Source organism: Erithacus rubecula (assembly GCF_903797595.1).
Source record: "Erithacus rubecula genome assembly, chromosome: 3".
Classification (NCBI taxonomy): Eukaryota; Metazoa; Chordata; class Aves; order Passeriformes; family Muscicapidae; genus Erithacus; species Erithacus rubecula.
In genome coordinates, this window is record NC_136689.1 from 142,173,385 (window position 1) to 142,190,740 (window position 17,356).

The 17,356-nt window shown below is 40.2% G+C and overlaps 1 protein-coding gene across 1 annotated transcript in view; it reads left to right on the forward strand.

Annotated features, from left to right (window-relative positions):
• The window catches only part of COL22A1 (collagen type XXII alpha 1 chain), a 220,377-nt gene that overhangs the window by 146,074 nt on the left and 56,947 nt on the right, over positions 1-17,356 (forward strand). Inside the window, exons 25-31 of the mRNA XM_079301128.1 lie at positions 2,506-2,559; positions 11,080-11,133; positions 11,491-11,544; positions 12,514-12,571; positions 13,719-13,768; positions 14,166-14,201; positions 16,430-16,492. Of these exons, the coding sequence (XP_079157254.1) occupies positions 2,506-2,559; positions 11,080-11,133; positions 11,491-11,544; positions 12,514-12,571; positions 13,719-13,768; positions 14,166-14,201; positions 16,430-16,492 (369 nt within the window). The remainder of the gene's footprint in view (positions 1-2,505; positions 2,560-11,079; positions 11,134-11,490; positions 11,545-12,513; positions 12,572-13,718; positions 13,769-14,165; positions 14,202-16,429; positions 16,493-17,356) is intronic.

Sequence of the window (17,356 nt, forward strand, 5' to 3'; positions counted from 1 at the left end):
TAAATTTGGAGTGAAAGTGTAATTGTCAGTGAGGTAAATACAGGAATTTCCAATAGAACACACAATTTTAAGGGATTTCTTAATGTTTTGAAAAGCCCTGAAGTTTCTCAGCATTATACCCAAGGAAAGAATAAACAGCTTCTCTTGTATCTCTCATTGCTGCCACAGATCAGTGTTCCTGAGCATCAGTCTGGAGACAGAACAGTTGGTGGGACATAAAGGAATCAATAACACTGTTTGCTTTGATGGACACAATTAAGGATGATTCCTATGTGCCTGGTGCCAAATCCACCTCTGTTCCTGGAACCAAACCTCAGAGAAAAACACTGCAGCATCTCTCTTGTGAGGAAAACTGAGGGATCTGGGCCTGTTCAGCCTGGAGAAGTGATGACTGAGGGGGGATCTTGCCAAGGTCTGTGTGTGCCTGCAGGGAGGGGTCAGAGCCTGGGCCAGGCTCTGCTGGGTGTGCCCAGCAATGGGACAAGAGGCAGCAGGCAGAAACTGATGCACAGGCACCACCTGACTGTGAGGAAGAACTTCAGTGGAGTGACTGAGCACTGGAGTCTCCCTGACTGGAGATATTCTGAATTGTCTGGACCCCATCTAGTGCTTGTGCTCTGGGATGGTCCTGCCTGAGCAGGGGGGCTGAACAGATGACCTGCTGTGGTGCCCTCCAGTGTGACCCATTCTGTGATTCTGTGATTCTGTGATTCTGTGATTCTTTGTTCTGGCCTCAGTGTTGTAATTCTGGAAGTTGCCACCTTGGCATGTAGCTCCCACATGGACAGGAAGCTGGAGGCAGCTCATCTCCCATGGCTGGCCCCACACACCACATCCTGTATGCTTTATTCATAACCTTACTTGTTTATTTAAATGAGTATTTTAACAGTGTCCTCTGCATGGTCACCTTGGCAATGGGTAAAATAATCATCTTTAACTAGAAAACATATGTTCAATCGTGGTGACGTGAGTCCTTCAAATTAAAAATGAGCTCTTGTTGGCTTTGACAAGTAAAGAAATTATGGACTTTGAAAAAGTAGAAGGAACATTTATAGATAGTGGGTGTTCTGGAATATATAATAAAAATTTTTATTAATAGCAAGTCCTGTAAATGATTACAAATTCCTTTTGATACCTGAGGACCCTATAATCTCTCCTTTAATATTCTTCTTAAATTCTTCTGTATATGACTGATGACTTTCATTGTTTTGGGGTGGAGGGTTGTTGGGAATTTTTTAAATGAGGAAAATAATTAAAATAACTGATTCAGACACACCAGCTAATAAATCTCAGTCCCAGCTGAGGAGAATATGATGAAAACTAGTTTTGTTTTTGATGGTTTAGATTTTTCATTCATTTAAATCAGCAGAAAGTGTTGTTCATAGATGCTGTTTCTGCACATCTTTCAATGAAGAAAAATAAAAGGAACATTTTATATATGATCCTTCACATTATCAGGGACATTACACTTTGTTAATTATATTTTCCTTCTAGAAAAAAAAAAATAATGTGAATGAGAAGTAGGAATGAGGGAGGAAAAAGTCTTTCTCAGATATTTACATGACTTCTCTTGTACTCTCCTACTATATTACTAACATCCTCAGAAATATTCATGATTCAGTCTGTTACATATGAGGGAAGAAGAGATTATTTTTATAAAATATGTGACTTACCTAAAGTAACACAGCAATTCATCTGTTGGGTTAAGGAACAAATCCAACCTCTGCCTTAACTCCAGTGCTTATGCCATCCTTTCTTCCTCATTTTTCTCATGTAGCATTTTTTCCTTTTGAATTATTTGGGATCAGACCCATGGGGACACCGAGCTCCAGCATCTGTAGAGGTGACCTTGTCTCAGGGCTGTACTCCAGCTCTTGGCTTGTCCTTGCCTTGCACCAGTGGAATTCTCTGATTCCTCTGGAGGGATGTTTTTTACTTGCAGAAGAGTCAGTGAGCTCTGCCCCTTGGTGCTAATGCCACCTTCACTTAGAAATGCCTCATGTATTCCTTTTCCCAGCTTAGAGATTGTGGATATTTTCTATTCAACCATGCACCAGACTTCCTAATTATTTTATTCCTTAATGCACAAAGGAGTGCAAGGGACCAGAGGGATGCTGCTTTACCTCTCAGCCCATGTTTACACTTAGCACCTCCCTTGGCTGCATCTCAACAGCATGACTTCCTTATCCCTCTGCAGGGGGAAGCCAGGTGGGATTGCAGAGTGTAGGAGGTGCCATGATGTGCATGAGAACATGATGTGATGTATGAGAACATGATGTGAGTTGAGAACTTTCAACTTTATGACTGTTGTCACAGTTTGGGAGATACAAGATTGTCAAAGACAACTGGGGTTTCATTTCCAAATGGTGTCGTCTTCATTTCTAGCTTTTGTGTTTTATGTATCCATATTATGTTGATTTAAGAGTTTGGAGGTGAAAGATTTTGGATAATCAATAGCAGTCTTTGGCCTGCTCACTAATATGTGCTTCTCTGTTGAACATGCAGGGTAAAAAGGGAGAACCAGGATTCCCAGGAATCAATGGTCTGATTGGCCCTCAGGTAAGCCATAATTTTTTTAGTCTCCTATAATATGTGAAAATCAGATTTAGTGGCAACAGGGGGCATGGAGCCACACAGTGCAGTATGTATGGTCTTCTTTGTATTGTATTTGAAGTTCATATTTCTCCTTTTAAGACCCAAATAATTTATCTTGTTGAGATTGAGAGATGTCTGCCTGTCTGACAGCAATTAATTTTACTTGTCAGAGCTTTTCAACATCTTTGAACCAGGACAGGTGTGTGGTGTGGGATTTCCCCATTGCTTGTGCTTAGAGCAGCATCATTGCAGAGGGAAATCACTGAATTGTGTTTTGTGAGGAAGGGGGATATCTGAAGTTAATGACCCCTTAATTCCTTCTTTTTAAAGCTTTTGTCAAATTAAAGCTCCAATTGTACCCTAACATCATATGGGCAAAACATTGTGGTTTATGTTATGAATTGTCAGAGAGGATTTAGCTGCAGCATGGATCAGCCCGTTTGGCTCTGTTATAACACAGATAAATTGCAGATAAATTCAGCAGACCTGAATCACTTTGTAGTGTCACTGCTGCAATAAGAAAAATATCCATGGGAATATTCTAAAGCAGGAAAGGTACAACTTCACATTGAGCTGACTGCTCAGAATAAAACTGAGCATTTCATTTGTTCTTCTTTCAGTAGTAAATTAACAAACTGGACTTTGGCTTTAGGATTGTGTTTCAAAAACTGCTAAAGTTTGGGGAAGAATGATGAGCTTCCATTGCTGCAGCTGTTGGTGATGTATTGCAACAAGCAGCTCACTGCTTGACAGCAGATACTGATTGCTCACGTATTTGCTCTGGTAATTTATGCCCTTGTAACCAGGAGAAATGATCTAGAAGTGGTTTGTGTGACAGGAGTTTTGTAAAGAGCTGCTCACACATCTGTGGAGAATGTCAGAGAGGTAATCCAAGGGCTTGAGGCCCCATGCAGGTGAAGTCCCTTGTGTCCAGCAGCAAACCTTGCCCTGCAAAACACCACTTGATACTGGTTTACATATTTTAAAACTTCTTTCCTTCAGTACTCTATCTAATTTGCATGTATTTCAGCAGCAGCCTGCAAGAATGAGGACAGTGTTTCAAATGGATTTAAAAGAGTTTAGATTCATAGAATATTCTGAGTTTGAAGGAACCCATGAGGATCATCAAGTCCAACTCCTGGCCCTGCACAGGATACCCCAATAATTCCTTGTATGGGATATCCCTTGTATGCCTGAGAGCATACAAGAACACTTCTTGAATTCTTGGATCATTGATCCAACACCTTGCTTTTGTTGTGTTATTTTTCTTTGGTTAGTTGGTTGGTGGTTTTGGTTTTTTTTCTTCATTTTGGGAGAAATTTTTTATCCATGTATTATTTTTAAGATACCTGACAGTATCCATATTCATCCAAACAATGTCACACTTACTTAACTCAAGTTCCCTGCAAATTAAATATACATATATGTGTGTGTTAGCAATTTTATAAATGTATCTGCAAAAATTGCTGACGTAGGATTAAGTAATTTTTCTTTTTTGCACAAGCAAAGTAATGTTAGCAAATTTTATGTTAATTAAAACTGCACAAAATGCTTGCCCCATCAAGGGATACTTAAATTGACTCTTCCTCCAAGCTAACTTCATGAAAGGTAAAATATTGTTCCTATTTCTGCAGTGGCACTCTGTTCTGGACATATTACTGCAGATTTACATATTTCTCTTTAAAGAAAATGCTTACATTCACTTTGTGACAAAACTACTTTTCAGCTTAACAGCACTTTTTGTGGTTTAAGATTTTTAAAGCATTTTATCAGCATTTTCTTTTTTTTTCCTTAATTAGACTATGCCACCAAAATGCCCAGGAAGAAAAGTAGTTTTCTTATACTGTAGTTACCTGGATATTCATTCAAGTTATGCATGGAAGCCTATGTCACTGTTCCTGTGCTGTCCCCATGGTGTTGAGGGACAACTGATATGGGTTGGCTGCACATAAACTAGATTAGGACAAGAAAATAGCCTCCCTTTCCTCTGCAGTTTTAAATTTATGTCTACTTTGTTTTCTGACCTGATTCCCTACATTGATACCTGTATGGACAAGAGGAAGGGTTGATCCAGGAGCTTTAGAAGGCTCATTGTTGCTGAAGGACACAGGAAAGATCTTCTGAAGATATTGTTGGGCTTTGTCATGCTCAGTCCAGCTGAAAAGCCACAGGCAGCTGAGCAAGGGAACTGTATTAAGGGTTACTCTTGTGGGTCCCTTCTAGCTCAGGACATCCTGTGATTCTGTGGTCCAGTGATGAACTGCAGTTGAGATAAGTCAGTCCAAGTCTCAAGGATGATTTGAGAGATAATTTAAATGTCAGACCCTGAAGCAGTGTCTAAGAGACAACTTCCCTGCTAGACTGGGGATGCTTTGTGGCAATAGGGTAGCTTTGTCTCTCTTTGCACACACCAACTCAAACCAAATTATATTGCAAAAATATTTTAACATATTCATTTTTCCTTCCAAATCTGCTGTGGTAGTGAACCTCTCCATCTGCTTATTTGTTTCATGTTGTCTGATCCACACCTTTAAAAATGAGCATTTGTTTTCCAGTCATCTTTATAAATGGTGCATCTTGCAACATCATTAAGCCATGGAATAGAAACTCTGGATATTTTTTCCCCTCCGAACTTGAACAATTTTCTGGCAGCAAGGACACAGACACCTGAACTTATAATGTGTTTATGTTGTTATTATTTATTTGTACTATTTTAGTGTCCAGGAACCTTAATCATAGGCCCAACTTTTATTGCAGTAGGATGTTCAAATGCAGACTGAAAAATGAGCATTTCTGTAAAAAACTTTCAGCTGAAATAGTTGGCTCAGGCACTCTGAGCTGTATCACTGAGTTAGCAGGGCTGGGGTTTGGCTTCAAATGCAAACACTTTTTGGGTTAAGATTGGGGATGCAGGTGCCTGCTCCTGTGGATGAAGATCCAGTTCATATCATCAGTGGATCCTGAAGCTCTCTCATAACAGACACCTGCAAAGGGGCCACTGAGCCACTCTTGAGGCTCCCCAAGCTGAGTGGGTATTGCTGGCCACCTGTGAGACAGCAAAACACATCAAAAGTCTTTGAGATTTGAAGAAAAATGCCATACCTCTGCCTTGCAATACCTCTGGGCTGTTACTGAGGCTTGCCTTGTGCTAGGTAACCTGGCGTGTAAGAAAGGAAAACCAGTACAAGTTGTATCTGTTATGGTCCTGGCTGGCAGTGATTTAATTAGCATAGACTTGCCTGTAGGGTGTGAGCTCAAGCCTAGCTTTTCTTAAGTAATCCAGGAAATAAATGATCTCCTCTGAAGTGCACAGTGTCCTTAATGTCCTTTGTATAATGCAAGTTAATATTGCAAAGTGTAAGAAAAGGATTTGGGCCCCAGTTGCAAAGCTCAGATTGAATTCAAACTTTGCCAACGGTGCTTGGAATTGGAAGATATTGCTCAGAGCAATCTTTAATAAGATCTGTACCTTTAAAAAATAAATTTAAAAAGTCTTCACCTGTGAGAATTACTAATAGTGCTGAAACAAAAGACATTAAAGGAGGATTTTTAGTTGTTTTTTTCTCATTTGCTGCACTGACTCAGTAAACCAACTCCAAGCAAACACATGGGGAAATAAATCTTCCTCTGTAGACAAAAGAGATCATGTCCATAGCTTACACTAAGTGATTAAATTAAACAAACACTGCCTTTCACTGGAAGCAGGAAACTCTCCTAGAGAGACTGCTATGTACAAAGTCAACTTTATTCCGTACTTTTAAAGAACGGCAAAGACAGTTCTGAGAATTTTTTGTTGACAGAACTTTTATTTTAAATTTAATGTTGGTGCTCCTGTTCAATGCCACCTAATGAAATGAATGGAGACTGGGTCTGTGTTTGAATTATGGCACTGTCACTGATGCTGACTATTGGACATATATTGTAGACAAATGCTCAGATTTATTGGCTCTTCAGGCTTTGATTTTTAGTGTCATCATCAGCAGTTTTTTTTATATGTTCTCTTACCTTTGTATTGATTTGTAAGGTAGGATTTAAGCAGAAAGAGACACAGTGCTCTAATCCAGCATTACAGAAAATATCTCAGTAATAATTTCCATTTTAGATTGTATAGAAGGAGAAATTAATTCACTGAGAGGGTAGTCAAGCACTGGAGCAGGCTGCCCAGGGAAGTGGTAGAATCACTGTCCCTGGAACTATTTTAAAAAGTAGCACTTAGAGATGTGCTTTGGCAGCCCTGGGTTAATGGTTGGACTCGAGGATCTTAGAGGTTTTTTCCAACCATAATGATTCTCTGATTGTATCATTCCAATTCACAGCAGAAGTGGCTGGGGTGAGAAATGAAAAGCAGATTTGAGGAGCTGATGCTGGAATCCACTCAGATGATGTGGAGGAGAGGTGGAGCACTGGAGTAGCAAAGGACATAGTGAGACGTGGGCTGCTCCACAGAACTGGCTGCAACAGCTTCATTTCTGATGGGAAAGGAATGAAGGAAAGCACAAAGCCAACAGGAAGGGTCCATGGGGTCTTTCTAAGAGGTGAAATTGTGGGGAATGTCTATGAAGTGGAGAATAGAAAGTGGAAGAGAAAAGGCTGTCAGTCCCTCAGTTACTCATTTTGGCAGCAGACAAAATTCTCTGGCTTGTCCCCGCTTCTTGTTTGTAAATCTGGCACACTGTATTAACAGCCCAAACCAGAATCTGTTTTAATATGGGTTAAGGGCTTATCTAAACCTGTGTCATCCAGAATCCAGACAACATCCTGGAATAATACACAGAAAATATGTCTGTGTAGGTTTTGTCTTCAGGTGTCTGGGAAAGCCATCAGACTTCAGTTTTCATTGTGGAATGCTGTTTGTTCACCTCCCTTTAAGCCTTAGTCATCCCTTCTTTCATGGAAAAGAAATTTAGGCCAAGCAGCCTACTGATGGAGTCACAGACAAAGGTTTCTGTTCCTTCTCAGAGCCTCCTTTGGGAGTGCACAACCTAAATCTTTGAATCTCTGCCTTTCCCAGCCCATCTTCCAGCAAGGTACATACTGGAAGAGGAGAAAACTGGAGAGTGGATTCTGGAGGACAGGCACAGCTGTGTCTCCAGTATCAACAGTGTCAGATTTCTTTCCTGAGCACTTCACTGCGTTACATTGCCTAAGGAATGGGTCTGGATGAAACACAAGCCTGATAATTCCACCCTCCACAATGTTTTTAAAGATTTCTCATCCCAAAACATGCATGCCTCTACACAATATTTAGGTTTTAGATTTTAATGAACGTTTGAAACATTTTTGTTTCTGAACAAGAGTTTGAAAATATTCTGGTCTAAACATTTTAATAAAAAAATTTTGCATTTGTTTTTCGAAGTGAGCTTGTGGAGATCTGTTTTAAAATCAAGTTTTCATGTATCAGTTTTTGCTTCAACACGTACAAAGCCGGAGTGTTTGTCAGCTGACAAAAAAAATACACCCTGTGATTATTTTCTTCTGGTTCAAGGTTTTAACAGGACAACACTGTGGTCTGGATATGGGATAGGGACTCTCATCTGTATAATGCATCAAATAATCTTTGAAAAAGGTGTTTATATAAATCAGGTGCTTTAATCTGGATTCACTTAAAAATGGAAGCAAAGAAAACAGATGGTGAGAGATTTTTTGGGATAAAACATTACACACAGTCCTACTTCTGTAGTTTTATGGTGTTGGGTTTTTAAAACCATAAATAGATTCTGTCAGTTTGGTGAATTCTAATATTTTAAAATAGTATTACTTGCTCTGAATTATACTCAGAAGTCAGGAGAAAGGCTACAATAAAAGATGTTGATATACAAGTTAAACAGAAATTCTCTGCACAATAGCAAAAGGGAGTGCTCTATAAAGGATATTTATGATATAATTCTGCCATTTTATTTCACTTTATCCCATCACTTGCTGTAGCCCAGGCTGAAGAAACAGGAAACCCAGTAGGATAGCTGATGTACACTGTGTGCAGTCAGCTGGAGCAGGCTGCCAGCATCTCCAAGGGAAAATGCTGGCCATTCAATAAAACTGTTCTTCTATGTCCACCTCAGAGAAGATTTTATCAGAAGAGCTTCCCATTAGTGAGTGTAGCATTTGTTGTACAACACATGGTGAAGCTGTAAACCAGTTTGGGCATGGTGTCCTGGGTAATTATCTCTTGGAGGACAATGCAATTGAATTATCAGTGGGATTCAATTTCAGGACTTATGGTTGCATAAGGTTATTGGGGTCTAGCATATGGAAAGTTTCAGAGAGTGACTAGAAATTGTCCTGGATAGTGAGAATACCAAGTGTTACTGGGAGAAAGAATTGGGATGAGGAGGATGTAGCACTTCCCATTTTAGGGATTACACTTATTGCTGACAAATACTGGAGTAAGACTTTGCTTTTATATCAGATTGACCCCTGCCAATTCACTTCTTGGGGTAACACATACCTGGGATTGCTTGGGCTGAGCCTGGGTCCTGACTGGGGTTTTTCACCTCCTGATAGAAGTTCCCTGTTGCAGGACTAGGAAGGATATGTGTTTCCTGGTGGGAGACAGTTTACTTACTGACAGAGAGAGAACAAAATTAAATTATTGGGAAGGGACTGATGGAATTGTCAAGCAAAACCTGTACACAGAGTCCAATCTGAACCAGTTTGTTGTTTTCCTAAGGTTTTTTCTTCTTTCCCAGTACTCCTTCCTCATGGAAGCCCCTTCTTGGAGCCCATACCTTCTGTAGGGCCTCTCAGCAACACCTTGTAGAGGTGGAGTAGGGCCAAGCAGAATTTCCATGTTCTTGGTGTCTGCCCCATCCAGCTGTATCTGCTGTGTAGTATTTTCTCTTGTGCTGGGCTTTGGATTGTGGAGTCTTTTTCCTTGAATGGTCAAGTCTTTTTAAGTGAAGGATGGTCTTGGACCAAGTGTTTCCTGATGGGTGTAGAATCTCTAACTGGAGGGTCCAACTGCAGGACTCCCCAGGAATGAAATCATCAGCACCAGTGCATCTGAAGGCACATCATTTTGGAGATGTTTTGCTGTGTTCACATTTGAGGCACTTTTCAAGTGAGAATGTTGTTAACAGGATAACTCCATGTCTGTTCTGAGTTGCAAGTGTAGCTACAGGATCCTTTTCTGGTCTCTTTGCTCCATCTATTGGTGAGAGACTGTCTAAGCTGGTGGCTGAAGTTTGCAAATGTATTTTATAAGATCACTTATCTGCCATCTCTGCCAAACAACGCCTCAAACAGATCCTCTCCTCACTTTTTTACACCATTTTCTTCTCATCATCTACATTTTTCATACAAAACAAATGCTGATATTGATCTATGACAGGTAATACCTTTATATTGAAAGATGACAGGGAAAATGCTGTCTGGCCATTTTCTATCTTCTATCAGTTGCTCAGTTTCAAATCTTTACAGAGATTTTGGGTGGAGTTGTTTGTTGTTTTTTATGTACAATCACACCAGAATTCCCCTTATGCTGAAAACTGAAAATGAATGAGATTGTCATGTTAGAAAGACAAAAAGAGGCAGCCAGGGTAAAATTTCAGCTCAGTCATGTATCCATTTTTCACACTGTTTGTTCAGGTCCTGATCCAAAAAATACATGAACATGTTTCATTCTGAGCATAGGAGAAATCCTGTCTTGTCTACAGGAGAAGCTGGCAGTAACAGACACCTTTGTATCCCAAGCAACATACTAAGATTTGTCAAGCTGGAAACAAATCTCTCATAGGAAGCCAAATTTAACAATTTGCTTGATGCATAAAAATAGATCCCTCTTCAAATCAGGTGACTGTTGAAAGAATATTTCTCCTAAGAGAAGCAGGTTTTTCAGGGAAATGAGTAAGAATGTCAAGATATTTCCAACTGAACGTACTCATCAAACTATGAGTTTGTGAGGATCTTTTACTACCTACCAGGTTGGAGTCGAGCAACAAAATGGTGGCACATTTTGTTTTAAAACACTTGAGCCATTGCAGCATTTCTCCACACTCTTGGATTAGTATTTTTGCCCCAACCTCCCCAAAAAAGCAAGCTGAAACCACAAGCCTGTTCCATTCATCAGTTGCTTTTAGCATTTTTTTTTTTTTTTTTTTTTTTTTTTTTTTTAGAGGTAAATTATTCACTTTGAAACAGCATGAATCCAGGTTAACTTTGAGTGGATGCTCCAAGGAATCCCACAGGTCAAACTTTGTGCTGTAGGTGAAGGCTGATGGCCTTCAACTGCTCCTTCTCCTGTACTGGAGGGGAGGATGGAGCTCCCTTTGTAGCAATGGCAGCAGTGGCTTAAGAAGAAGATAATGTTTTACCTGTCGTTCATGGCCCCTTGCTTTGCCATCTTGCACTTTTTGGGCAGAAATTGAACAAATAAAGCTCAGTGCTTTTGCCTGTTTCCTACAGGGCCCCTATTACACAGGGGAGGACCTGAGGCTTTCAGCTGGTACCAGAGAATTTGATAAACTGGCTTTGTTTCCTCTCTTGCAGGGACCTCCAGGGCCCCCAGGCACTGCTGGGCCCCTGGGACCGCCTGGGCCACCGGTAAGAAAGCTTGAGGGGTTTTTTATAGCAAGGAGAATAAAAAACAGCTGGAGAAAATTTTAGGTCATGGCTTTCAGAGGAAACAGAGTTAAGGCCTCTGGCAATGTGTGTTTTCTCTTGTATTTTCTCTACTGCAAAGCCACAGCTGGTCCTAGAGCACAGCCTCTCCCTGCTGAGCCTTGGAACCACTTTGGTGCCTCCTGGGGATAATTCAATGTTTCCAGGGCTCCCCATGGCAGTGACCTGACTGCAGTGGAAGGGAAAACTGCATTTCAATTGAAAGCAGCAATCTCCAGTGAGATTCCTGCAAAGAACAGGAACACTGATTTATTTTTTTCTCCTGATTTCATTTCTCAGGGACTGCCAGGAGAGATTGGAGTTTCTGGTAAAACTGGACCATCTGGACCAGCTGTAAGTGTTGAGGAGCTGTTTCCCTCACCTCAAAGCTCTGCATTGTTCACAGGTCTGCTTTGTTTCCCACATCTTGTCTGCACACAGTTTTAACATGGGCTCCAATACTGTCACTTTTAATCCAGAAATTAATTTCAGATACCTTTTGTGAATAAGAATTTTACCAGGTGCAGCCCCATTATTCCTACGCAATTGGATCATGGTATTTTCTTTATATGATACCTTTCAAAATTTCTTTTGCATTTGACACAATATTTTTTTTCCAAACCTGGAATTTCCTGAATCAGGCCAAATAATTCATTATTAAAATCTCAGATTTAGCAGAGTGTAGCAATTTCTGATGTTCTTAAGTCATAAAAGCTGAATTATTAAATACTTAGTACAGAATTGCCACCTACAGCCTGCAGAGTGTGTGGATGACACTTGGAAAAGGGAAGAAAACTTTATCTCACTATTTTAAATGCATTACAGGAAGTAATTTTAATTCTTATCTTGCTGAACCACTCTGTCACTATGTGCTATATAATTTAATTTTAGGTGTCTATCTACTGTATAAAAAATTACCGAGATTTAAAAAGAGAAATAGATACTAAAAAATACTTATAGCTACAGATAATAGGGACTTATAGAATAAGTTAATATGTAAGTAAGATACATAACAAAATTAAAGATCCTCAGTACATAAAAGCTCTATACTTGAGTTTCTCTGTTACAATGCTGACATCCAGTGGTCAATCATTAAAACTGGCATACGGGAAGAAAGGGCAGAGCAAATATGTACAGTGTGAGAATTTTTGCCTCTTTTGAGACACAGTAGGAAAAAAAATTAAACCAAAATGCATGAGGAGGTTCTTCTTTCCTTAAACTTAGGTGGCTGGCAGGAAGGATGAACTGACCATACTTATGCTGAGTTTGCTGGTAACAATTTAAAGAATTGGCACTTATAGATTATGTTTTCCTCTTGTTTAGGGGCTGCCTGGCAAAGATGGGCTTCCAGGGCTTCCAGGGCTTCCAGGCCAAAAGGCAAGTGACACCACAGACACTGGGATTAAGCTGCTTACATGGGCAGACCATTGGGGTGAGCAAGGTAGGGAAGCAGGAAAAACACAGCTGGGCATTGCAAACAATCAGTGACTCTGGCAAACCAAGGCATATATCCAAGGCACAAAGAAATATAGACCTTCCAAAAATGTTCCTTTTTTACCTCCCTGAAGGGCTAGAAAGTAGAGATGCCATCCCCCTGAGCCTTCTCTATGTCTCTGTGGCAGAAAGTTGGTTCTTTATTATTTCTTACTTCTTATGCCCCATTTGAAAGATTCTCCAAATTATGGCTCAGGAAGGTGAGTTGTCTCCTCCATTGCCTCTGCATTGGAAGAAGGGAGATAGGAAATGTAGAGATAGGAGACAGTTGACTTCTCATCCCTCTGAAAATAAGGGTCAAAGAAATGTACCATGTTTTGACTATGAAGGCCAAACTAGGTTTTGGGGATGATGATTATATTAATGATGATTATATTAAAGAGAACAGTTTGTAACCATCTATTGCCTTGGATTGCATTGGCAGAGGTTTTCTTGCTTCTGATACTTGATCCTAGAACTAGCAGAGTCCTCAACTCCCAGTTATTGATGAATAAAGGTGAGGAATTTGCAGCCCATAACATATTTCTGATGTTAAATAAACTTTGGATTTTATCCACACATTTGTGTAGTACTTATTGCACTTCTCAGCTATGTAGCCACATTTCAACCATTGCAGCCTCTGCTGCCCATGCTGATGCCACCCACATTGGAGGATCAGTTTTAAAGTATTTACATGGATCCAGTGACCAAGGCTCCAGTACCAAAACTGGAAACACTTTCTAACTTTCTAACCCCATACAGTTTGAATAAACTGAATGGAAGTGGTTTCTTTCCAGATAAGTCACTATGGACATCTTTAATGTAACAGTGATTGTGTTATTACAGAAATTCTCCAGTAGGGTGCTGCAGGTGTGATTGCAAATGGCACTAGAATGGAAAAACATTCCAGGAAGTATATTCTCATATGACTCCATTGACACCCTCAAGCTGATCTTGATGAGCTGAATGAAAATATTCCTCACCATTGATTGCAAATGTGCTGCACAAACACCAGAGGAGTTTGTGTGTTGACCTCTTGTGTTCCCTGCAGGGAGAACGGGGGGAAAAGGGTGAGGAAGGCTTTCCTGGAAAAGCTGGCCCTAAGGTAAGGGACTGTATTTCATAGTCTGCTGTATCCATTGAGTCAACCAAGATGTGATTTTGGAAGGTCTTATACTGAAATCAGGAGAATAAGATTCCTCTGAAGTTGGAGGCATAAGGGGATGAGCAGATGAGGTTCACTGACTTTCATGGTATTCCAAAATACCAACCCTTGTTTGATGCTCCTCTCTCAAGCCTAACTGTGTAGGGAGATCCAGCCTGGACCTATGTTGGCTTCCTGCAGTCTGTGTTCCCAAGCCATCAAAAAGGCAAGTTCAGAGCCTTGTGATATGTTGGTAGAACAACATAGACCAGTAAGGACCACATTTTTCTAATGAGAAAGTGTTCTTACCAAAGGGTCAAGTCCTTACAATGTCATAGATTTGCTTTTGTTTTTCCAGGGTGAACCAGGAAGCCGTGGCCAACCTGGTGAGCAGGTGAGCAGGAAAAACAGTCTCAACAGCAAAACAATAGCAAGTGACTACATGAGATAACAAAGCCATTTGCCAATGACAAGATCTGGGCATGTTATTTGCATCTGTGATTGAAGATTCAACAGTTGTGTGGATGAGACTTACGGTTGATCTTAGAGGTCTTTTCCAACCTTAATGATTCTGTGATTGACAGAATAAGGCTACAGGTCTGATGCACAAATTGAGGTTTATTGGGATAAGACACTCATTAAGTTAATAACAATAACCCCACCCTGTGAATCTGGACTGTGCTGCTGCTATTCCAAAAGTCATTATAATCTACCTGATAGATACCACTCAGTTCTCAGGAAAGTATCCTTACCTGGTGTCCCAGGTAAGGGGAAATCACCACAGCATGGGCAACTGATTCCCCAGGAGTGTTTTCACCAGGCTCCAAGGGGGGAGTGGTTTCTGTGCCCTTCTTGATGTCATTTCACTGTAGCTGGGCAAACAAACTACCAAGCTTGACTTTTCCAGGCAGGCTTGGTCCAAGTGCAACAAAGGGCCAGGCCCCAGCCAGAACACTGCCCTTGGTCTGAATCATCTCCCCATACAGGGATGTTTTAAATTTTAATACCACCTTCCAAAACACTTACCCCTCTCACCACAATGTGATGTTGTTCACATTTCATAAATGTTCTCTTTCCTTTTGTAAATTGATAGTGTTGTCCCTGAGAGGACTTCCTACATCCTCTGAATTTTGACATTAAGTTGCTAATAGCAGGTATATGAATTCTGTTTCTTCATTCAGTTGTGCATCACCCTCCAGAGACCATTCAACACTGCATTTCTGTGGTTACAGATGAGAACATCCTGTTGGCCTATGTCAGATATTTTACTAAAGTCAAGATACATCAGAAAAATTCTTTCTTCTTGTCTGCTTAGTTTTCATGTCTAGGGAGGAAACTGGATGGGTTTGATATTAGTTTTTAACACATCTACAGTGGCTGTTCTGTATTATGTTTCTGTCCTTGAACTCATAAAACTCATTGATATTTTGCTTCAGAGCATTTTCAGAGGCTAAATTTACACCATGTTTTTATTTTCCCTCTAAATTCTCCTCTGCCTCCTTCAGTGTTAGACACACAGATTGTTCTCTGAATCTCTGGAATCTCATTGTCATTTCCATTCCTGAAAGTGTGCAAAACCAGACTGGAGTGACCTGGCTGAGGGGAAGATGTTCCTGCCTATAGCAGGGGGATGGAACTAGAAGATCTTTAGGGTCCCTTCCAGCCCAAACCATTCTGTGTTAGGTAGATCAATCCTGGATAGATCCTGGCTTCTATGATAGCCAGGATCCCACAGTGGCTCTGAAAAAGGCCCACTCCATTGTCACAAAATGCCACTTTCTTTAAAATTCTCCCAATGTCACCCAGATGTCTCTAGTCATCCTCAGTTACCACAGCATCTTGTTCCTTACCTGATTTTGTCTGCAGAGCCATTGCACCTCTACCATGATAATATTTTGTTCTCCCTATACTTAAGATAAACTTTTTAGAACAGGGATTACCTTTTTTTAAGTCCAGTATTTGTACAAAACTTAGTGAATTTGGGTCCTATCCACGATTGATCTCCTTTGTGATATTGCACTATAAATTCAGATAGAAAAGAACTATAACTAGGAAACCACATGGTTATTTCCAGATTGCAAACTGGGTAAACTGGGAACTAAATTCGAGGGTACTTGATATATTTAGGAGAAACCACATGACACAGAGATCATAGTTACTCCAAGTAATAACAGGTATTATGAAGCAGAAACTCAAAGGTAATGTTCAAACAGAAATAAATCCAAATGTGCACTCAGATAATTCTAGATCTGTTCATCAGGTGACATCTGTACTGTTCACATTAATACACTGCAGTTTTTGCATTTCCAGCCTACACCAGATCATTAAAGATGAAAACAAAAGTCAGATTTTATTTCTTTTTCTGCTTTCATTTTCTTGCTTGGTCCTCCTACAGAGCAGCATGAAGGAAATATTTCCTAAATTCTGTGGCATCGGTTAACAGGCAAAAACCAGAGAAGTCTTAATTACTGCTTTAAGCAATGGTTTATAAAAACCAAGAAATTATTTGAAAATCAAACTAATCTCATTCTCTCTCAGCAAACTATATCTACAGTCAATCTCATGAGAAAACTCAGGCAGGGTCTGTCTCACAGCATTTCACACACTTTGTCTGATTTTCAGGGCGAGGCAGGTTTTCCTGGTCCTAGGGGTTTACCTGGACTGAGAGGAGAAAAAGGAGACCGGGTGAGTCACTTTGAGCCACAAATTGATCTTCTTTTTGCCATTTAGCATCAGAAGGACTTATCTTGAGTGTCCCTAGATGATATTGTCCCTTGGTGTGATGGCCTTGGTGAGCAGTTGATTGCCAACCAGCAAGGTCACCAAGACCAGAAAGGAATTCCCTGCCTATGACTGTTCCCAATTAACACAGAGGTGCTAATGAACAGTGTCTATTCTAAATGTGAAGAATTGAGCCATGCTTCTTGTAAGGCAGTAGGAAAGATTAGGACTCTAGAGGTTAGATTGCATTTTTGAACCCTCTTTCAGAATTACTTGCCTGATTTAAGGATATTTAAAATTCTTGATAACAATAAAAAATTACTTACCTGCCTAGTTCACTGACCCCTGGAAAAGGCTTTGGATGGCTGAATTATTTTCCCATGGCTTAACTTCTACCCAAGTCCTGGTGTCTGCTGCTTCCTTTGGGTATCTGCAGAACTCTCAGACATCTTCATACCAGGAAATATTTGGGTCAGGGGCCTAACACTAAATTTAGCCCTGTAAGTGAGGTCTGTAATCCTGATAACTGATGACATGCTTGAATGTGATCAAGAAGGATCTAAAATTCACTGAGGTTTTCCATGCAGTTTATTCCATTATGTTTTGTAGAGCACAGGATACAGAATATATTCATGACAAGGGGGGTTGAAACTAAGTGGTCTTTAACGTTCCTTCCAACCCAAACCAAAAACAGTAATATGAATATTTACTCTGGGTCTTAACTGCTCTTTTGCTGCCTCTCTTTTCCAACTGGAAAAAAAACCAAAAAAACTCCGCTTTTTTATAACTGCATCAGGCATTAGGATCTTCCACAAGCAGCTTATTTTA